The sequence below is a fragment of the Beauveria bassiana genome, assembly GCF_000280675.1.
Source record: "Beauveria bassiana ARSEF 2860 unplaced genomic scaffold BBA_S00007, whole genome shotgun sequence".
In the NCBI taxonomy this organism is placed as follows: Eukaryota; Fungi; Ascomycota; class Sordariomycetes; order Hypocreales; family Cordycipitaceae; genus Beauveria; species Beauveria bassiana.
Genome location: NW_007930842.1, coordinates 517,758 through 536,576, shown reverse-complemented (window position 1 = coordinate 536,576; position 18,819 = coordinate 517,758). Strand labels below are relative to the sequence as shown.

General features: G+C 53.6%; 4 protein-coding genes across 4 annotated transcripts; 2 read left to right on the top strand and 2 right to left on the bottom strand.

The window, feature by feature from the left end:
• Positions 1-3,913: 3,913 nt before the first annotated feature.
• On the top strand, positions 3,914-5,177 carry BBA_03392 (uncharacterized protein; the record flags this gene model as incomplete). The annotated part of the gene is made up of 3 exons (XM_008598489.1): positions 3,914-4,313; positions 4,395-4,734; positions 4,886-5,177. 3 exons carry the CDS (start codon positions 3,914-3,916, stop codon positions 5,175-5,177), a joined length of 1,032 nt encoding a protein of 343 aa, XP_008596711.1.
• Positions 5,178-6,506: 1,329 nt separating this feature from the next.
• BBA_03391 (cell differentiation family protein) lies at positions 6,507-7,751 on the bottom strand (the record flags this gene model as incomplete). The annotated part of the gene is made up of 2 exons (XM_008598488.1): positions 6,507-6,690; positions 6,748-7,751. The coding sequence occupies 2 exons, from the start codon at positions 7,749-7,751 to the stop codon at positions 6,507-6,509; spliced, it is 1,188 nt and encodes a 395-aa protein (XP_008596710.1).
• Positions 7,752-8,854: 1,103 nt separating this feature from the next.
• Positions 8,855-12,225, bottom strand: BBA_03390 (protein kinase kin1; the record flags this gene model as incomplete). Its single annotated transcript, XM_008598487.1, has 3 exons — positions 8,855-10,824; positions 10,884-11,514; positions 11,608-12,225. 3 exons carry the CDS (start codon positions 12,223-12,225, stop codon positions 8,855-8,857), a joined length of 3,219 nt encoding a protein of 1,072 aa, XP_008596709.1.
• Positions 12,226-14,311: 2,086 nt separating this feature from the next.
• On the top strand, positions 14,312-18,812 carry BBA_03389 (DUF1604 domain protein; the record flags this gene model as incomplete). Its single annotated transcript, XM_008598486.1, has 6 exons — positions 14,312-14,508; positions 14,562-16,399; positions 17,277-17,889; positions 17,939-18,071; positions 18,136-18,470; positions 18,527-18,812. 6 exons carry the CDS (start codon positions 14,312-14,314, stop codon positions 18,810-18,812), a joined length of 3,402 nt encoding a protein of 1,133 aa, XP_008596708.1.
• Between the last annotated feature and the right edge of the window lie 7 nt (positions 18,813-18,819).

Sequence of the window (18,819 nt, the reverse complement as noted above, 5' to 3'; positions counted from 1 at the left end):
GATTCCGCGTACCAGGGCCCGATTTGATTTTTCTTTTTTTCTTCTATGATATAAATTAAACGAAGCAACAGTATCCATCGAGAGGAGTGGGCGCAAAATCACAAAAGTCTGTGTACAGGGATACGGAGCAATGAATCATTTCGTCGGATTACCGAGATTCGTGGTTACTGACGGCCGAAAGACGAGCCGCACACGGCCGAGTCGGACCGCCATTGCCTGGCCCGATTTCACCAAGTCCAAACTAGCCGTTTTTCTTTACTTGATCCGGTCGACTATCAGTAATTAGACACAAGGAAAAGGGCCGATCTTGTTGGGTACTTTGGAATAGCGCAACAAAAAGGCCTTTTTAAAGTGGCAACAACGATTCCAGGTGGGCGCAGACTTGCCTTCAGAGTGCGGAACGCAACAGCAGGGGAGGAGCGGCCAGCGAGTCCACACAACTTCGGTACCGGGCGTAATTCGGCAAGGAACATGGCGTGGCTATCTATCATGATGCCCGGCCGGCGGCAGCGGGGACATTTGGGGGAAAAGCAGCAGAATCCCACTTTCCGCAGGGCTTTCTCCCCCAATGTCTCTCTCCGCCTGTAACTTGGGTGCTGTGGGGGTTTCCTATCAAACTCCGCTGGAGAATGGGTGGGAAAAAGTGGTTTTTCGTGTCCAGACTCCAGATGCCGGCACGACTTGCTGAAACTGTACTTTTATTACTAGCCTTGAGATTTGGTGGAGAAGGTATAATGAACAAGCCACAGAAATAATATTTTCCTCTTCTCCAACAACGATGATTAATGAGGAAAGGTCACGTCGGATGAAAAGCTGTTCGCACAGCGCAGAGAAGATGAAGCTCGCCCATCTCCAACAAGGCCCTATGACGGTTAGGGAGAACAATGTTAATTCTCAGTCGACAAGAGGGAGGGAGTGTGGTTCATGGTTATCCCTCCCCCGGGCTACTTCAACAGCTCGCCGTGGGTCGGTATGCGCCTCTCGCCAATGTCCCCAATCCGGCTGGAGATGTGCAAGAAGAAAAAAAAAACTGGCTGTGGCGTTTTGATGCCAGTAATGACATTAATTAAAACTTGTTGACAAGTTGTTGCCTTTAATTGCGAGGCAGAATGTGGCAATGAGGGCACGACGGTTGCTATCAATCTTGTTGGATTGTCAAACATGTTATTCGCGCCTATAATGTACATGGGCGTGCGCAATCACGGCTTTTACGTAGTAACGAAGAGAGTTTTGACTCTCTCTGACAGCATCATACAAGTTCACCTACGTGCGGTTGCTCATCTCCCGGGTATCTGTTGCGAGATCCCTCCCGTTTGGCGGCGCTTGATTCAGATACGATGGCCAGCAAAGAAGGGTGGCCAAGATGGCCAAGATCCGTGGCTGCGGCGTATCTTTACGATTTCGCATGGGGCCCCTGGTTTCGAGCTACTATGACTCGCCCGCACGCGGGTGCTATTCCGCTGTTGGGGGCTGGACTGTAGAAGGACAAGTCGTTGATGCCGGCCGGGGCACGGCGGAACACTGATATAAGATGCATGTTTTGATCGGGGAGATTGACGTCGTCAAGCGAAAAGAGAGGGGGGGGCATCATTTGCAAGCAGGACCCCTTGGGATCTCACTACCGCCGCGGAGATTCAAGAGTATTGCCTTGCTCTTTGTGTCTGCTCGGCGTTGACTACCTGTTAAGGAGAGTCCTTACTTGGCAAGATGCTAGGCATCACGATCTTTGCAAAGGACAAGATTTTCTTTGCGCTTGATACAATTGCTCGCTCGGCTCATGTGCAAAGACAACGTTTATGCAAAACAGGGACAGCCTCCTCCCCGCCTCTTCCCCCCTTGCCACGTTGTTCCTCTCGGCAAGGTGTATCGATAGAGGAACAGTTTCCTCGCGGAGCTCGCAAAGTCCGAAGAGCGACGTACTGGTAGACATTCGGCCCTTGCACCGGAACCTGGTCCAGGCAACGAGCAGTGACAGATCAAAGTACCTTGGCGACGAGGGTTTCGGGGGCCAAAAGGAAAAAACAAAAAAAAAGAAAAAGAAAAAAAAAGGCTGAACCAAGAAGAAAATAATAGTAATAAAGAAGGCTGCAGAAAGCCTAGAAGGCTGAGGTGCGTGCCCGCACTACTTTATGCTCTATACGGGCGATGCGAGCTGAGAAGTCAGGAGGGAAAAGGCGTTGCAGAAACTGCGATGCAACGCTGCGGCGTAGCAGGCAAGAAAAGACCGATACCGCCATCTTTTTCTTCCCCACCTTGTAACGTGGCCCTAGATTTGGGTGTTGGGATGAGCAAGCAAGCAAGCACAAGCTCAACGATCGTTGTTATAAGAGGGTGGTTTCGGCGCAGCATCGCCGGGATGGAGAGGAAGGGAGGGGGGGGTCTGGCCGAAGGAAAGCTACGGCAGATGGCTTTCTTCAGCCAACGCCGGCAATATACACGGTATGAAAGCGTAGCATCATGTAACCCAACTTACGTAGACGCCGGCAGCAGTGCCTCGAGGCCAGAAGCATGCACGAGCAGCCACAGTTCAGATGCAAAAAGTCTGCACTGGCTTGCCTTGTTTTCTTTGCCTCTTCGTTTAATCTGTAGTTTTGCAGCGCTGGTTAGCGTACACCATGCAACATGATGGCAAAACGTGCTTCAGGGTAAAATAGGCTGAGAGACAAAAGTTGTTACCTGATGTTACCTAAACCAGGTTCCTGCCGCAGCCGTTGCGACATGACGCCTATTTATTTAGCCTCGAAACTTGGCACGCATTTCAAAAGTACCCTCTTTTGTCTTGAAGCTTTTGGGCTTGTCTGTAAAAGTACGTATGCACACGCCTTTCTAATTTGTTTTCCTTTTTTTTTTTNTTTTTTTTTTTTTTTGAATCACGGGCGTGCGTTCAGCTCTGGCCTTTGTCGGCATAGTTCCGCGACCGGGATGCAGTGACAAGACGTTCGATCTGCATCAAGCCAAAACTGGCGGCCACTGACTCGTCAAATTTTGTCACCGAGAGATACATACGCCCTAGCAGGGACGGGGAAGAGCTTGTCGTTTATTAACAAAACGATGCAGCCAGTTCCACGCCTTCCTTCCCCCCCAGGCCCCCATGAAATAAGGGGGGGGAGAAAGCAGGCTGCTCTTTGTCTCTCTACTCAAAAACGAGGCACACCCCCCTTCTGCATCGTTGTTTGACGGATGGCGGCGCGTTGATATCCGGACCAACTGCGGAGATCTTGGAAGCCTGATGATGAGTGCGTGTTGCGTGCGTGTGTTCAAGTGCGTCAAGTGCGTTCAAGTGTAATCCGTATCTCTTTCGAGGGTAGTGCGCCACAGAGGTCACGACGCATTATTAGCGTTTTTTTTTTCCTGTTTTTGCTTGCGCGCCACGGATGTTGCCGCAATGCTGCGGTCAAGTTTTAAAACACCAAAGAGTTTGTATAAACTTGGTTGTTGGTTGTTGAAGTGATGCAATGCAAAGAGGGTTGACCAGTCAATGTCAAACGTAGTGCGTGGTTTGCTGGGCTTTTGCAATCCGGAGGAAGCTTGTCACTGGGTCGATCCGATCCGCAGGGTACTTAATCCGTACTTGTGCCTCGATCGCGCGAGGTCCCCGCCATCTAGTTCCATCTCGGCCGCCGGGTGCAAAGTCGACGACATCATAACTGATGACGCTCTTTTATTTTTTATTTTTTAGGTGCTTCGCCGCCCAACCAGCCCTGTAGTCACTGAAAAATTGATTCCATACACCTTGAGCGACTTTGTCAACCCCAACTCTGCACGATATAATCCCCTTCCGCCAATTCCTCGTGTAACCAACCCATTAGTGCCGCCCATTCCAACCTACCTCTCTCTGTGCTCAAAACCTCACCACCCCCTCCAAACCAGCCCAGCATCCAAGCCCACCGCCCAGCCAGCCAAGCCAAAGACCATGTCCACGGCCACCACCATGCAGAGGGTCGTCCTTGCCCTCACAAACTTCAAGTCGCCCATCCTCCGCACCGTCGTCCCCTGCGGCCTCGCCGCCGTCGCCCTGCAGGCCCTCGCCGCCGCGCCCTCCGTCGCCGCCCGCTCCGAGCTCTTCTTTGACGTCTCGGGCTCCCTGACGTACCTGGCCGTCGGCGCTCTGAGCCTGTACCTGCCAGCGCTGCGCGCCCGCGCCCTCGCCGCCGCTCAGGGCGTCGCCCAGACCGCCCTCCCCAAGACGCCCAGCATCGCCCAGCTCGCCGCCTCGGCGTGGAGCAAGGGCGGCGGCGGCGGAGCGGTCCCGGGCGCCCGCAACTGGCGGCAGCTGGTCCTCGTCGGCCTGACCATGGTGTGGGCTACTCGATGTGAGTTGCAGTTTCATCTTTTAAATGTCTTTATATATATATAAACCTTTTGGTCTCTGGCGCTGACAAAAAAACTTTTAGTGGGATCCTATCTCTTCTCGCGCGTCCTCGGCCACGGCCACGACTCGCGCTTCGACGAGATTCGCGACAAGCCCGTGCGCTTCGCCAGCGTCTTCCTCATCCAGGCCATCTGGGTGACCATCCCGATGCTGCCCGTCCTCGCCCTCGGCGCCGTCCCCGCCGCCACCGTGGCCGCCGCCCTGCCGCGCCTCGCCGCCACCGACGTCCTCGGACTGTCGCTCTGGGGCGTGGGCTTCTTCTTCGAGGCCGTCGCCGACTACCAAAAGAGCCAGTGGGTCAAGCAAAAGAAGCTCAAGCTGCACGATGAGGATTTCCTCACGAGCGGTCTCTTTAGCGTCAGGTATGCTGTTTCTCTCATCAATCTTTTTTTTTTTCTCCCTTCCCTCCGGGCTCCTTCTACACCACGGCAAGAAGGGAGGCAAAGGATTCAAAATGCCATCTCTCTTTCTAACATGAATACTAATGGAAAACTTCCCCCCGTCTGATTTTAGCCGCTTCCCCCACTACTTTGGCGAAATTTCCATGTGGACCGGCATCGCCGTCACCGCCGCCGGCGTGCTCGCCCGCAGCCCCGTGCAGCTCGCGCTCGGCTGGACGGGGCCCCTCGGCGTCGTGGCCACGACGGCCTTGTGCGGCCTCAGCCCCCTCTTTAGCTGGTTCGTCGTGACGCGCGTGTCGGGCGTGCCCATGAGCGAGAAAAAGTATGACGAGCGATACGGGCACCGCGCCGATTACCAAAAGTGGCGCAGCGAGACGCCGCGGCTGGTGCCCAAGCTGTGGTGAAGCGAAAACGAGCACGACGACGATTGTGTGTCGCGAGGTGCGAGTCTTGTGCATAGAAGAATTGTGTCGGCTGCCGGTTAAAGGACAGCGTCTGTCAAAACGGTGTAATTGTACGAGGCCCTCGGGAGGTTTCGATTCTAACATGTAATGTATAATGGACGAGTTCACTTCATTGCAGTCCTGCGTCCGCATGTATCTCATCCTTTACCACACTACCATGAACAAGGTACAATGCCTTGAAAGAATTCCAGTCATTACCTCTCATGGCAAGCCACAACCAATCGCCATGAATGTTGGCACTACGCATACAGTCACCGCAATCATCAAGAGCCACATCGTAAACCGCCTCCAGAGCATTCCTTGCTACTATCCACTGCCTGCCAACGTCGTCCGACGATAAAGGTCATCCCTAATAAAAATAAATAAGAAAAGAAAAAAAAAAGTAAATGCCGCCCAAGTAATTTGGTTTCCCTTCCAGCCGAATGCATTTATAATACATAGTGTTGCACACAGGTACACACCATCCATCCATTGACCCTGGAATTTTTCTTCTTCGCTTTGAGAGCGCTCATGTCCATGTTGCCGCTTCCATCTTGTCTCTCTGTAGTTAAGCATCAGCCACATCAAGTCAGAGTGACATTCACCGAGTTCAACACTCCATACCAACGTCAGTCAGATACCCCTCCTTTCCAGCCTTGTCCATCCTGTACAATCGTATGCCCGAGCCAATTCCAAACTCCCATTTGACCAAAAATCTGCTGACAATAAAGAAAAAAGAAAATTCGTAGCATGTGGAAAAGAGATTCGTTGGTGTCTAGCAGCAGGCCAGATAGACAACTCGCCTCCAGCCACTAATCCCGAGTATCCAACTCTAGATCATGGCAAAATGCTGTTCAAAATTGCGCCGCCGGGTTGAGGCCATGTCCGGGTCTCTTCGAAAGATGCTGCGGCAGTCAAAATGATCAAGAGGCCAGAGATGCCGAAAATGGAAACCTCGCCAAAAAGCAATAACCCCCAGAGAAACACTAGCAGGGCGTCAACGCACAAAAACTTTTTGCTCAAGGGCCAAAGGGACCAAAAGGCCCTCTTGCGGCCACCAAACTCGGAGCGCCGGGCCCATCCTGCGTATACAGCTAATGATAGCAATGTGCTAAAGCAACAAATGTCGTGATAAATCCATGGTTCCTTCTTCTTTTACTCCATGCCATACTGCCAAGTGATAAATCAAATTCGCCGGTCCACCGTGATCGCCTTGGAAATGCACAAAGGCAGACTTGTGTCTGTATCGTCGTCTTGTTCTGCGCGCGTGCGCATTCTGAACCAAGCTCTTCACATGGAACTGATGCCAGAATTACTGTGGTCCCCAACATTGTCGGAGAGGTTGATGAGCAGTTGAGCTAGACAACGCTTCGTGGCTGCGTCATCGCGCAAAACAGACGAGAATGTAGCATCGCGGAGCGGTTCGGGGAGGCACTGGCGTAGGGCCTCTCGCGCTCTGGCGTTATCACTAAGGCTAGAGGGTCATGTTAGCATGCAAATTGACGTCTAGTCGCGTTGCAAGGTAGCCTACCGAAGGAAACAGCGGACTACGTGCTTAAGCAGGCGCGCAGTTTGGGATTCGACGAGTTGGGCAACCATATTGCTAAGGACAGTGCCGACAGCATAGAATCGCTCGTAAGTAGCGCAGATGTAGTTGAGGCCATTGTCATCTAAAAGAATCTTCTGGACGATAAAGATGGCCACAGTCTTGCTAAGTTCTGAGCCAGTCTCCATGATGCGGAGGCAAAGGGGAATAATCTCGGTGGTGAGCAGAAAGTTGATGACATCTGTCGAGTCGTTCTTGACAAGCGCACCAATGACACCCAAACTAGTGAGCCGTAGGTATTCAAAGGGTCGCGACTTGGACGTGGTGTTGAGAAATGGGTACAGGAAGAGAGGAATGTGCGCGTTGAGGAAGAGGGCGCGCGTGTCGTTGTGCGATGCGACGCACTGCAACAGCGCCAGTGCATTGCAGACTCGGTTAGAAGCCGCGGCAGTCAGCTGCGACGGGTTGAGCAGCGTGTATACGGAGATGATCTCTTGCAGGAGGGACGTCATGACGCCAAACGAGTGCCAAAGGATGAGGGCCAGCTCCGGTACCTGCTCACGTTTTTTGCTCAGCTCGAGAAGAGCTGCCTCGCGAGTGTTTTCGTGAAGAAGATCAGCAATGTAGGTCATCGTGCGCCGGTTATCCTCAGAGATGTGCTCGTGGCCATTATCCTGCTGACTGTGAGCGACATTCTGGTTGCCAGTGTTGGCGTGGTTGTTTGCGGCGAGGCGGCCATAGTGCTGCTGCTGCTGCTGCGCCTGTTGTTGTTGCTGCTGCTGCTGCTGCGCCTGTTGCTGCTGCTGCTGTTGCTGAGCCTGTTGCTGCTGCTGCGCCTGTTGAGCGGCCTGCTGCTGCTGGACGGCCGACGCGGCGCCGCCTTGCTGCGGGTGCTGCTGCTGATGATGGCCCGTCTGCTGATGCATCCAGGATGACTCGGTCTGATGACCAAACTGGTGATGTCCGTAGACATGCGCCGAGGGCATCATGATGGGCTACGCTGCGCTCGGATCCGAGAAAGCGAGCAGGCGTATCGGGTGTGTTGTGCTCGCAAGACAGCACAGACCTCGGGTAAAAGGGCGATTTTCTTTGAGGAGACGAGTTTTGTGCGCAGGCCCGTTGACCGTGTTTTGCGACTTTCGATTTCAAAGGGCGGGGGTCGATGCGATTTGCTTTGCGCGTGCGTGGCTGGGAGAGTGGGCGTTTGGGCGGCCAGGGTTTCACGGGGGGGCCAATTTGGGCCGGAGAGAAATAAATCGATTTGGGGGGTCGAATAATTGTAAACGGGTCGAAAAGGTCTGCTGAATGTGCAACGACGAGAGAACACCTGGTGCGAGAAGGCGATACAAACGGCGTTGGCTTTTGACGCGAAGAAGTGTCGTTGAGCGTGGTCGGGGCTGCTTCGATGCTTGAGAGAGGACGAAGGCGGGAACAGCCGGCAGAAGCTGCGAGGGAGCAGAAGCCGGATTGGCGGCGCTTTTCAAACCTTGAGCGACACAGTGTGACGCACGGGCCAGATTCGCGATGTATTTTGCCACCAAATTTGTGTGACGGGATACAAGATTGATCTCTCCACAGCGCACCCCGGTGCCCAACCGCACTGAACAAAAGCCCGCACGAGCACTCAAGACAGCCGGTACCTTGTTGACCGCCAACTTTTGCAAATCACATCGGTACCATGAGTCACTCCCCCAAGCAGCACAGGCGCACTACAGCCTCACTTTCGTTCGCCCTTGTGCTACAGCAAGATATTATCCATTACAAGAAATAACATGATATTAAGGACTGAGGCATTGCCATGCTGATACACCCCTCTATTCCCAACTTCAAGCAATTCAAGACCAACGAGAAAAAGATATCAAAATGCCGGACCCCTCAGACGAATATGCAATAGTCATGACTGCTATCCAGTATTGCTCAAATGCATTTTGCAAATTATATTTCCGGTACTACCGCAGCTACCCGCCTTGTGGCCAGACAGAAAAGGGAGCCTATGAATCTGCTCCCCTGCCAATCAAGACGATGTCGAATTGCCACGACAGGTCCATGTACCTGTCCACCATCGTATACCAAAAAAGGTCCCTTTCGTCTATTATAGCTTCAATTCCTTTAGAATCTGATCCGCCATATTCTTGAACTGCCAGGTATTGCCTTCCATCCGCTTGAACTGGATGCCGTGCAATGATAGCAACGGCACCTTGACAATAAAAATTTCGAATTCTAAAATCATGCTGCCGCCAAGGTCGCTCTGCACTTGCGTGCTCGTTTCTCCCGGTGCTCTTCGTGTTGTGCCTCCATTCGTTCGCGGGATGCTGTCCAGCGACGTTTCAGAGTTGGAGTAGCTGCGCTCTCTGTCGCTCTTGTCTCGATCACTGCGATCTCTGTCCGAACGCGCGGGCGTCCTCGGCGTGAGGGGACCTCGATCAGAGTCGTCTCTGTCATCTCCACGGCGTAGACCCCCGAAGCTGAAGCGGCGTCGGTGACCACCTGATTGCCCGCCAGCGGTGCCCGGGGGGTCTTGCACCTTATTTAAGTCGATGCTCGGCGAATGCCTGCAGGTAAATCCGCCCTTGATCTCAATGTATTCCACGTTGAGCTGATCTAGCACTCGGCGTATCTCGGCTCTAATTGCAGGGACTGATTTGCCCGATGTTGTCGACACACTGAAGAGGCCCTTCAAGAACACAGGCTTTGCCAAATCACTAGTTGCTAGCCGCTCCGTAGACTGCCCGCTCTGCTCGATCTCTACGTCCGTCTCTTCGGGGACGTTGGATTCCATTGCATTCTCTCGCCGGTGTCGGCGACGCTGAACGCTCTCCCGACGGGCGTGGCCAAGAGACTTGGCTCGTGTAGTCATTGACTGTGAGTGATTATGGCCCTTATGGGCACTTCTGGGCAAGTCGTTCTCCACTGACTGGTCACTGCCACTAGTCACAGCCTGCTCGCGAGCTGCCCTTGTTACATCGCGACGACGCGTGTCGCCGGAGTTGACGCTGGTTGAGCGCCCAAGACCTGATTTGGTGGGCCTGCCCCCCGATGAGAGCGGTGGGCTAAGAAGTTCCTTGTGATGCTGCTGACTTCCACCAGAATGCAGTTCCTCGGGGTCAGGGCGCGATCGACGCATGCTGAAGCTCTTCCGTGGTGGTATAGGTGATGACTCGGAAGGGGAATGAACGTGAACCATGGGAGGATGCGAGCGGTCTCTTTCATGACGTTGCGGATCTCTGCGCTTGCGCGTGCTGAAACGACGCAGAAGACCAGCTGCTGTGCCTTCCTTCTTGGGTGCTGGCTCCAGCTTCTCCTGCGGTTTCTGCTGCTTGACCATGTCAGGTTCGTCATCTTCTCCATGCGTTCGAGCCCGTGGTCGCGTACGCCCGCCAGTTGGCTTCTCTCCGGGCATCTCGAATGCGGCAGCGTTTGTATGCGCCGCCTTGGGTGGAGCGAGTGGCATGGCATCAACAAGTCGGTCACGCGCGTCACGGTCGCGATCCCTTTCTCGGTCTCGCTCACGTTCACGCTCTCTCTGCTTTTCTTTTTCCTTTGCAGATGCGGGGTTCTGCGTCATCAAGTTTTCTTGTTCCCTCGTCTGCTTCTCCCGCACAAGGTAGTAGATGGACAACAGGGGGCTAAAAGCATTGAGGGGATCGCTACCCAGCTGCAGCGCATCAGAGCTAGGGTGTGTCAGCGTGTCGCGACTGGCGGATCCAGAGTTGCGGCGCTTATAAAAATCGAAGCCAAAGCTTTTCTTCTTTTCCACCTCGGGCATCTGCTGTGAAATTTTTCTCTCCCGGTAGTACAGCCTCACAGCCTGTTGATAATCTTCCGACTCGATGATCTTGGTCAGTTGGGCATTAATGCTCTCGGGTGAGCCGAAATTGAAGCCTTGCATGGCATGCACGACTTCGGGCTCCAGAGGTAGGGTTAGGGGCTCGCGAATGGGTAGATAGTTGTCTGGTGGTCCGCTGTAACCCTTGGTCATCCAGGGGTGGATCATGACCTCTTGCATCGTCGCCCGCTGCTTCGGGTCGGTGACAAGCATGCGGGACATGAGGTGTTTGCACTCTATGTCAATGGTCAGTAAAAGTCACAAGTTGAGTGAGGAAAAAGGTGGAAAGCTATACCGCTTGACAACCAGCTCGGGTAGTCGACGACACCCTTCTTGATCTTGGCGTGGAGAGCGGGCATACTATGATCGTCAAATGGCACCTTGCCACAGACTAGCACGTAGAGCACAATACCGAAACTCCATACGTCAACTTCTGGTCCTGTGTAGGCTCTGGCTTGTAGCAACTCAGGAGCAGCAAAGTACAGGCTGCCGCAGAAGGTTTTTAGATGGCCGCGCGGGGCAAAGAGGTTGCTCAGGCCAAAATCAATAATCTTAATATCGCCGGTCTTGCTGATGAGAATGTTTTCAATCTTGAGATCACGGTGAACGATACTGTTGCGGTGACAGTAATCGAGGGCGCTAGCAATTTGGCGACTGAACTTGCGAGCCTGCTTTTCCTTGAGTTTGCCATGGGAAATTATGTAGTCGAGCATCTGACCTCCATTGACAAACTCGAAAAGCATGTACCAGTGGTAATTTGTACGAACGACATCGCGCAGGCCGCAAATGTGGGGGTGGTTGAGGAGGGTGACGATGGCGGCTTCACGGGCGGTACGAATTTCTTTAGACTGGTCGGCGCGCTCTTTATCGGCACGGGTCTGATGAGCATCGTCGGTCGAGCCACGAGGAATAATCTTGCAGGCGACCTGTAATCGAGAGGACAAGGCAAACGTTAGTTATAATCTGGGGTTGGTGATGGGCACACAAGAGTTGGGGTGAATAGGGGCAAGGAGACGAACCTGTTCGCTGCCATCTTCTTTGCGGGCAAGCTTGACCTTGCCCATGCTACCAGCACCAATGGTCTTGCCAAGAATCCATTTTCCAGACTGCGTAGGGATAGTGGTGCGCGAGCGCGATTGCTTGGTGCCGTGGGAGGACTGGGCGTCGGTGCCGGCGTGCGAGGAGCGGCCGTGGGACGAGGGCGGTGGCGCGGCACTGGCCGCCGCAGCAGAAGGCATGTCGGGGGTCTGTTGAGGATGGGGATAGTTACAACGTGAGCTGCTGCGTCGGTGAGAGCGTTTGGGGTCGTTGCCCCTGGGGACGTCGCGGCTGGAACTGCGCTTGGAGTGAGAGGCTATGCGCGTCGTGTCGTAGTCATGTTGGGGCGGCGTAGCAACCTGGCTGGCAGAACGGTGCGAAGAAGGGCGGCGCTGGTGGTGGGAGCGCAGTGCCTGGTGGTAGCTGGCTGAAGCAGTAGCACAGGTAAGAGCAGAAGCAGAGTTGGAGCTGACTGATGCGGCGGTCGAGGGACGTGATGAGTGTGATGGATCTCTGCGAGTGGAATACGACCGGGATGGTGGTGGCCGCGAGGGCGAGGCGTGCGAAAGATCGGAGCCTGGGGCCGCTGTCGTCGTCATGATGGGCCTCTAGCGGAGGAAGAGGGGGGGGGATGTTTGACGAATGCCTTGCTTTTGTGATGAGGCAAGGAAAAAGAAAAGACTGCGGTGCTTCAGCTGGGGGAGAAGCAGACTGCGATAATATTTATTTTTTATTGTTTTCGCGTCTGACTTGTCCGGTAGGCTTTTTTTCTGCTGCCTTTCCGTGGCGGAACAAGATGGTTTGTTTGCCAGCTACCCGCACTAGGTAAGGTATACCTTAGTCCCTGCGGGTGATGGCTGCGGAAAGAGACCCTGGAGCCACTGGCCAGCGGTCTGCTAGCAGTGGCAGTACACAGTAGCGCAGAACCTTGGTGTGAAGGGGAGAGGGGAAATACATATGGATATGGTGATTGTTGTTGTTTCGATGGTCTAGACACATTTGGCCCGAGTGATGGCTACTGGCACGGCGAGTAGAATAGTTGGTTGCTAAGCATTTGGCGCCAGTAAAGAGGTAATACAGTGGAAAAGGTACCCAGATACAAGGTACCTTGCTTTTGCCTGCCAAACTTGGGCAACGAGTTTGTTTATTAGCAGATGCGGGGCTAAAATACTGGTGCATTTAAATAGAAGTTTCATCGTTTCATAAGCTCTGCCAGTCAATCCGCCAGGTCCAACAGCCCAGCAACCCAGGTGCTCGAATGATTGTGGGGTCGCAGCTGAAGTTGTCATTAATTATCTTGTTATTTGATGCCAGGGCCACAGGTCCGAGGGCATGTTGAAGTGGTGATAGTTGGTGGAGTGGTAGGGTACTCGATACCAGCCAGGGGCTTGACTGCAAGTAACAGCAATAAATATCATAAATAAAACAAGCGACAGGTTCTGATTCCAGTGTGCGGGTAGATATGCCAGGCAACCTTTTGGGTAAGTAAACCACATCCCAGGTCAAGGCACGAGATGCAGCCTCCCGTAGACAAAGGCGCATTCATATAATGCATGGCGGTCTGAGAATTGCATTGCAGCATTTCAACATACGCCCATTCTCTCCTATACTGATATCCACTATTAATACTCCTGACTCGCTGCCATGCTCTTTGACGCGCAGCTGGGGAACGTAAAATTGTCAATGCCCGGTATCCCACATCTGACTTTCTCACTTCTTTCTTCTCTCGAGGCCTGTTTGAATATCAATGAGCGGGACTTTCGCAGTGCGCTCGCCATGTCCTTCATGATTGCCATGCAATAGCTCGCTATCATCATGACAAGAACAGGACTTTCTTGACTGCCATTCTAAATTTTCTGATCTGGCGCCGGTTGTAGGCGTTACCATGATAAGCATGTTATGGTGGCACTAGTATGCCAGGTATGTCTATTCTGTGCTGCTCCTCTGATTATTTTTATACAGGCCTCTTCTCACACCACATACCCTGCAATCGGCGGCATGCCACTTTTCTACACGCTGTTGTACCTCTTCAGCTTCTATCGCTTGTCTCGACCTCTTGCAGCGGAGATTCTCGCTCTTCCATTAGAATAAAAGGTTATCGCCTTCAAGCGCCTTCTTTTGCCCTTGCATCACACCCAACAAGCATGGTTCCACCAAGTCGTACAGGGGCGCACTGCAACTGGAAAGTGATGCCAGCACAGCTCTGTAATGTGAGCAGGGTGATTTTCCTTCATGGCAGAGATCCAGTCCCAGAAACCCAGTAAACTAAACAGTTATTCGGCTTGGCGATGACAACACGCAACGAAGCCATGTAGCAGTGTACATACAAGACCTATCATCCACTTAGGTACACTGAAAGATTAAAGGCGCCCTCTGTTGAAACCTGACCAATTCACGAGCCAGAGAACATCGTAGTCTCTGTTCGGCTTGACAAGAAGCATCTGACCGAGAGGAACAAAATTGAACTGTACATTCCCAAAAAGCAGTACATGAAAGGATATATGTCCTTGTTGGCGGGCTCGGCGGCTGCCTTTATCGATAAGGCACCTGCCCAGTCCCGCCAAATTTAGGCCGCGCTTCACTTCGACAACAAGGTCGCAACAACTCGTGACGGGCCGAGGGACGAATAAATGACTTGAGAGTGCCTTTAACAGAGAGGTGGATATTCTCTACTTCCACCAAGCCATGTCCTCTTACAAGCGATCCCGGGCGAACTTCGAATCAGATCAGCATGCGCCGTACGCTGCCTTCGGCACACCACTTCCAGACGAGAATGAAGGCCGTGACGATGGCTCCTATCTGCCTCTCTGGAAGCAAGATGTCCGTGATGAGCGAGGAAGAAAAAGACTGCATGGAGCTTTCACTGGCGGCTGGAGTGCTGGGTAAAATTTGTCCCGTCGCTCTTTTCAAACGCACTGCTGACGCGCTTGTCTAGGTACTTCAACACAGTCGGCTCGAAAGAAGGCTGGACGCCTTCCACGTTCGTATCTAGTCGCAACAGCCGAAACAAATTCGATCAAAGGACCATTGAACAACGAGCGCAAGATTTCATGGACGACGAGGACTTAGCAGACGCAGCCGAGGCGCAGCAGCTCAAAACCTCGCAGGCATTTGCTGGCTTTGGCTCCTCTGCCGATGACCAAGGACAAGCTGGTGGCTTGACAGGCCTACTCAAGACCGAAGGAGATACTATGGGACTCAAGCTGCTGCGCAGAATGGGTTGGAAGGACGGACAAGGTATAGGGCCAAAGGTGCGGCGGACGGCACGACTGGAAAGCAACATCTCGTCGCAAGCAGACGACCTTACCTACTTGTTTGCACCCGATGATACAGACATGATCCGATTCGTACGAAAAACGGACCGCATGGGTCTCGGATACCAAGGCGAAGCCAAACTTGGCAAATCACAACCTGAGAACGGGAGTGATAAGGAAGATGAAGTCGATTTTCTAGCCCCGAGAAAGCTCTCAGCGCCCGGTATGAAGCTTAAAGACAAATCCAAGTTACAGCGTGGTGGAATGGGAGTGGGGATCTTGAATGACAATGGCTCAGATGATGAAGACCCGTATGAAATGGGTCCCAAGATCAGCTACAATCGCGTTCTAGGTGGTGACAAGAAAAAAAAAAAGAAAGCCACAGCAGTGGCGAATCCATCCCTGGGAGCCGCACCCGTTTTTCTACCCAAGGGAGCTCGCGCTGGCAGGAGCTTGCACCGGTGCCACGATGGTCGATTACCGCTTGATGGCTTTATGCTGGCCAAGGCAGTAGACGTTTTGACGGCACTGCTATCAAAGTACAAGCCGCTCGGGGTCCCCGAGGGCTGGACTTCCACAAAATCGGCAATCTCCCGATCAGAAGGCAGTGCCTACCAGCCTGCAGCAGATGCGGCAAAGGTGTCGACGTTGGACCCCAGGTCGAGGGCCGCCATCTTAGGTGAGAAGGCCCTTCCCGGCAAGTCAGTCTTTGACTTTATATCTGCTGCCGCGCGAGATCAGCTCGTGACCGCTTCTGGAAAAGCAAACCTCCCGCCTGGCTTGGGTGAGGTACCGGCAGAGTACGCACTGTCTCAAGAAGAGAAATTGAAGGCGCTCTGGGAGCAGGTACCGAAGGTGGACAAGGACACTGCCATTGCGGCCATTTCTAGAGGGTCCTCTGGTCCATATGCCGACGACGAGCGCAAGAGGAATCGATATCGAGCTTACCTGGAGCACGGTGCGAATCAAGATCGTCCACTGCCTGCCAAAGCTGTAGGTCTCTCAGACGACGACTACCTGCGAGAAATGACGGAATTCTACAACTGCGCTCGAATATTCAAGCCGATGACGGGCTTCATGGCCTCGCGATTCACAACGGCCAAGACGCAACCTGGCACGGCAGATGACTCCAAGACAAGCGACGTCGTGTTGCAGCCAGAGCCCAAGGTGACAGATGCCGCCGAAGACGCGGCCAAAGTTGGTATGTACGGCAAGCTGACGAGATCGGTGCGGGACTTTTATCCGAGTCGGCTCCTGTGCAAGCGGTTCAACGTGCGAGCGCCGGCGCATTCGCAGCCGGACCGTGAGGCAGAGAGCACCAGAGGAGCGGCCCAAGGAGCTGCTGACCAGGAGCCAAGCCAACTGCTTCTGACTTTTGAGGGTGCAAGTGCAGTGACAGGACAGCAAAGTGCGCCGTCGCTAGTGAAGCCTGAGCCAGTCAAGGTCGACCCTGAAAAGAATGAGGCTGTCGAGGCTAGTGCGGCGAGCCAGGATTTGTTAAAAGCAGTGTTTGGGGACAGTGACGAAGACGAAGAATAGATGGTCGAGGCTTGTCAGTTATGCAGCGATATAATATAATATACCCTGAGAATAAATGTTACACGTTTAAACATTTTTGCATCCATTGATGAATGCCAGGTTGCGGGCGGCTAGGTAACAAGGTAGGTACCTTAGTTAGAATGGCGCAACAAGACTGCAATTGGGTGCCTCTCAACCTTGGCTACACCCACTGAAATTAGCGCCCACTTGCTGCGCAAATGAATGGCAAGCTCCGATAACCAACCAACTTCAACGGCTACCTGGGTTGCTTCCCCACTCTGTCCACTGCAGTCTCTCCTCTCTGAATCCATTTCATCTCCGACATCACCATCTGCATCCCCAGCTTTGAATCCACAGACCAGTTCTTCTACATCAGGGACGACTATTGGCCGTCTCATCTTGTCAGGAAGCACGACCATTTGTCTCTCGTGCACCCGCGTTGTTTTTTGCTATTACCAGTAGCCAATGATAGCCTGACTTCCGCAGCAAACCTAGCCACTTCAGTGCCCACCGCTATTGCGATCCGTGCACCATCTACCCTCCAGACCACAGTCCAGCAGATACAGCTTACAGCTACACTTTCTATATCGCTTCCTCTCGACATTGTAGCCTCCGCTATTCCTCGATGACAATCTGATTCCGCCCCTCTTCTACCTCTCCGTGTCGAGACGATCTACCCACCCGTCGTCCGCCCTATCGGCCGTTGACAGGGCCTCGCATTCATTTGTGCTTGTTGCGTGTTTTTGCCGTCGCACCGTCGCCGGGAAAACGAAATACTCGCCCCCGCCTATAGCTGCGCAGCCGCTGATAATCCGCCGCATTGTCTGCATCACGCGAGGCTGGAACTGGACCTTCAGCGTCCCCGGAGTCAGTTGAGACTTTGGTGCACTGCGAGCGCCGCGCCGCCAACCACGATACTGCCACCAAAGGAGCCTCCTCGCCCGCCGACCACGACGTCGCCGAGCACTCGCCGCCTCCGCCGCAGTATCCCGTCTCTGAAGCCTCGTCTTCGTCTCGGCCCCCGCCCTTTTCCTCGCTCTTTGCGTCGGTAGAGCTCCCCGAGCGACCGGCTCGCAAGTTTCCTCCCGCCGTCGGCATAGCAGCCGTCGCCGCCCCCTGCGAAGAAGCTATCGCGTCGGGCTCCGTCGCTGCGCCGGCCTATTCGTCCAGCCTCGAAGAGTCTACGCCATTTGATCCCGATCAGGGCGCAGGACGAGCATTTCAGGACCCTGTTCAGGAGACCAAACGCGCTCTCCCCAGCGATACAAAGGCCGACTCTGGCGGCAAAGACGACGACACAGAACCGCCACCCGCATATTCTGAAGGAGACAGTCCTCTCCAATCCTTTACATTTCTGATGGCTGCCGCCGGTGGAACGTCGAGTATCATTACTCAGGTCCAGCAGGGTGGACCGCCCATCAACGCAATTGGAGATGTTGGCGCCGATGAAACCATTGTGATGGACCTTCGGTAAGTCCTGTACGGTCATTTGGCCTTGTCATATTTTAACAGATTATAGCGGTACCAGATTTGTGCTATCCAGAGATGAGCTGCTGACACTCCCCGAATTTGTGTTGCTTTCTCTCTTCCCCAACGGTCTATTCCCAGAAGGCCACATGGGTGGCCCCAACGATGACGCGGTTCAAGTCGACGTATGTCTCCTTCCTCCCCTTGAGCCTCGTGGAACTAAGCCTCGTGGAACTAACATTGGTCCAGTATGACCCTGTGTCTCTTCAATACATGCTCGACTTCTTCCGCGATGTTGCGCAGTCGATACCCGTCGATTCAGAGGGCGCTTCCAACGATGGAGACTCGCACGGTCTAGACTCTCGTGACGATGCATCTAAGCGCGCTGGTATCATCGTTCTTCGAGAAGACCTTGACTTTTACGTTATTCCCCCCAAGGCGGATATTACACAGGAAGCCATGATCAAAGTCAAGAGAGCTGCTGCACGGGCTCTACAGAAGCAAGATGGCATCTTTTCGGGATTGAAACGCAGCGACGAGCCTGGAACCACCGAGGCACATCTTATTGAGATGCTGACTGCTGGGTAAGGACTGCATGTAACGTTGATTTGACGGGAGAAGAATTGCTAATTACTTGCAGAGGTTTCAACCACGATGACTGCTGGGGCCACAGAGCCGGCGAGCCCAACAAGGCCGTCATTTGCAGCCTGGCGCTGACTCGGCTAAGAAGTGATATCCGTGGCAGCGACCTTGGCAACAATGCGATGGGTATGGCTCAGAAGCTACTGTTGTTCTGGCGCAAGCCGGCACGCCGTTGCTGGTGGGAGGGCATTGAACTAGACAATGTCGACGGGGTCGAGGGCCAGCTCAAGGTTTGGATCCGACGTGTATGGACGCTGGAGATGTCTGTCATTGGGCTCCGATGAGGGGCTC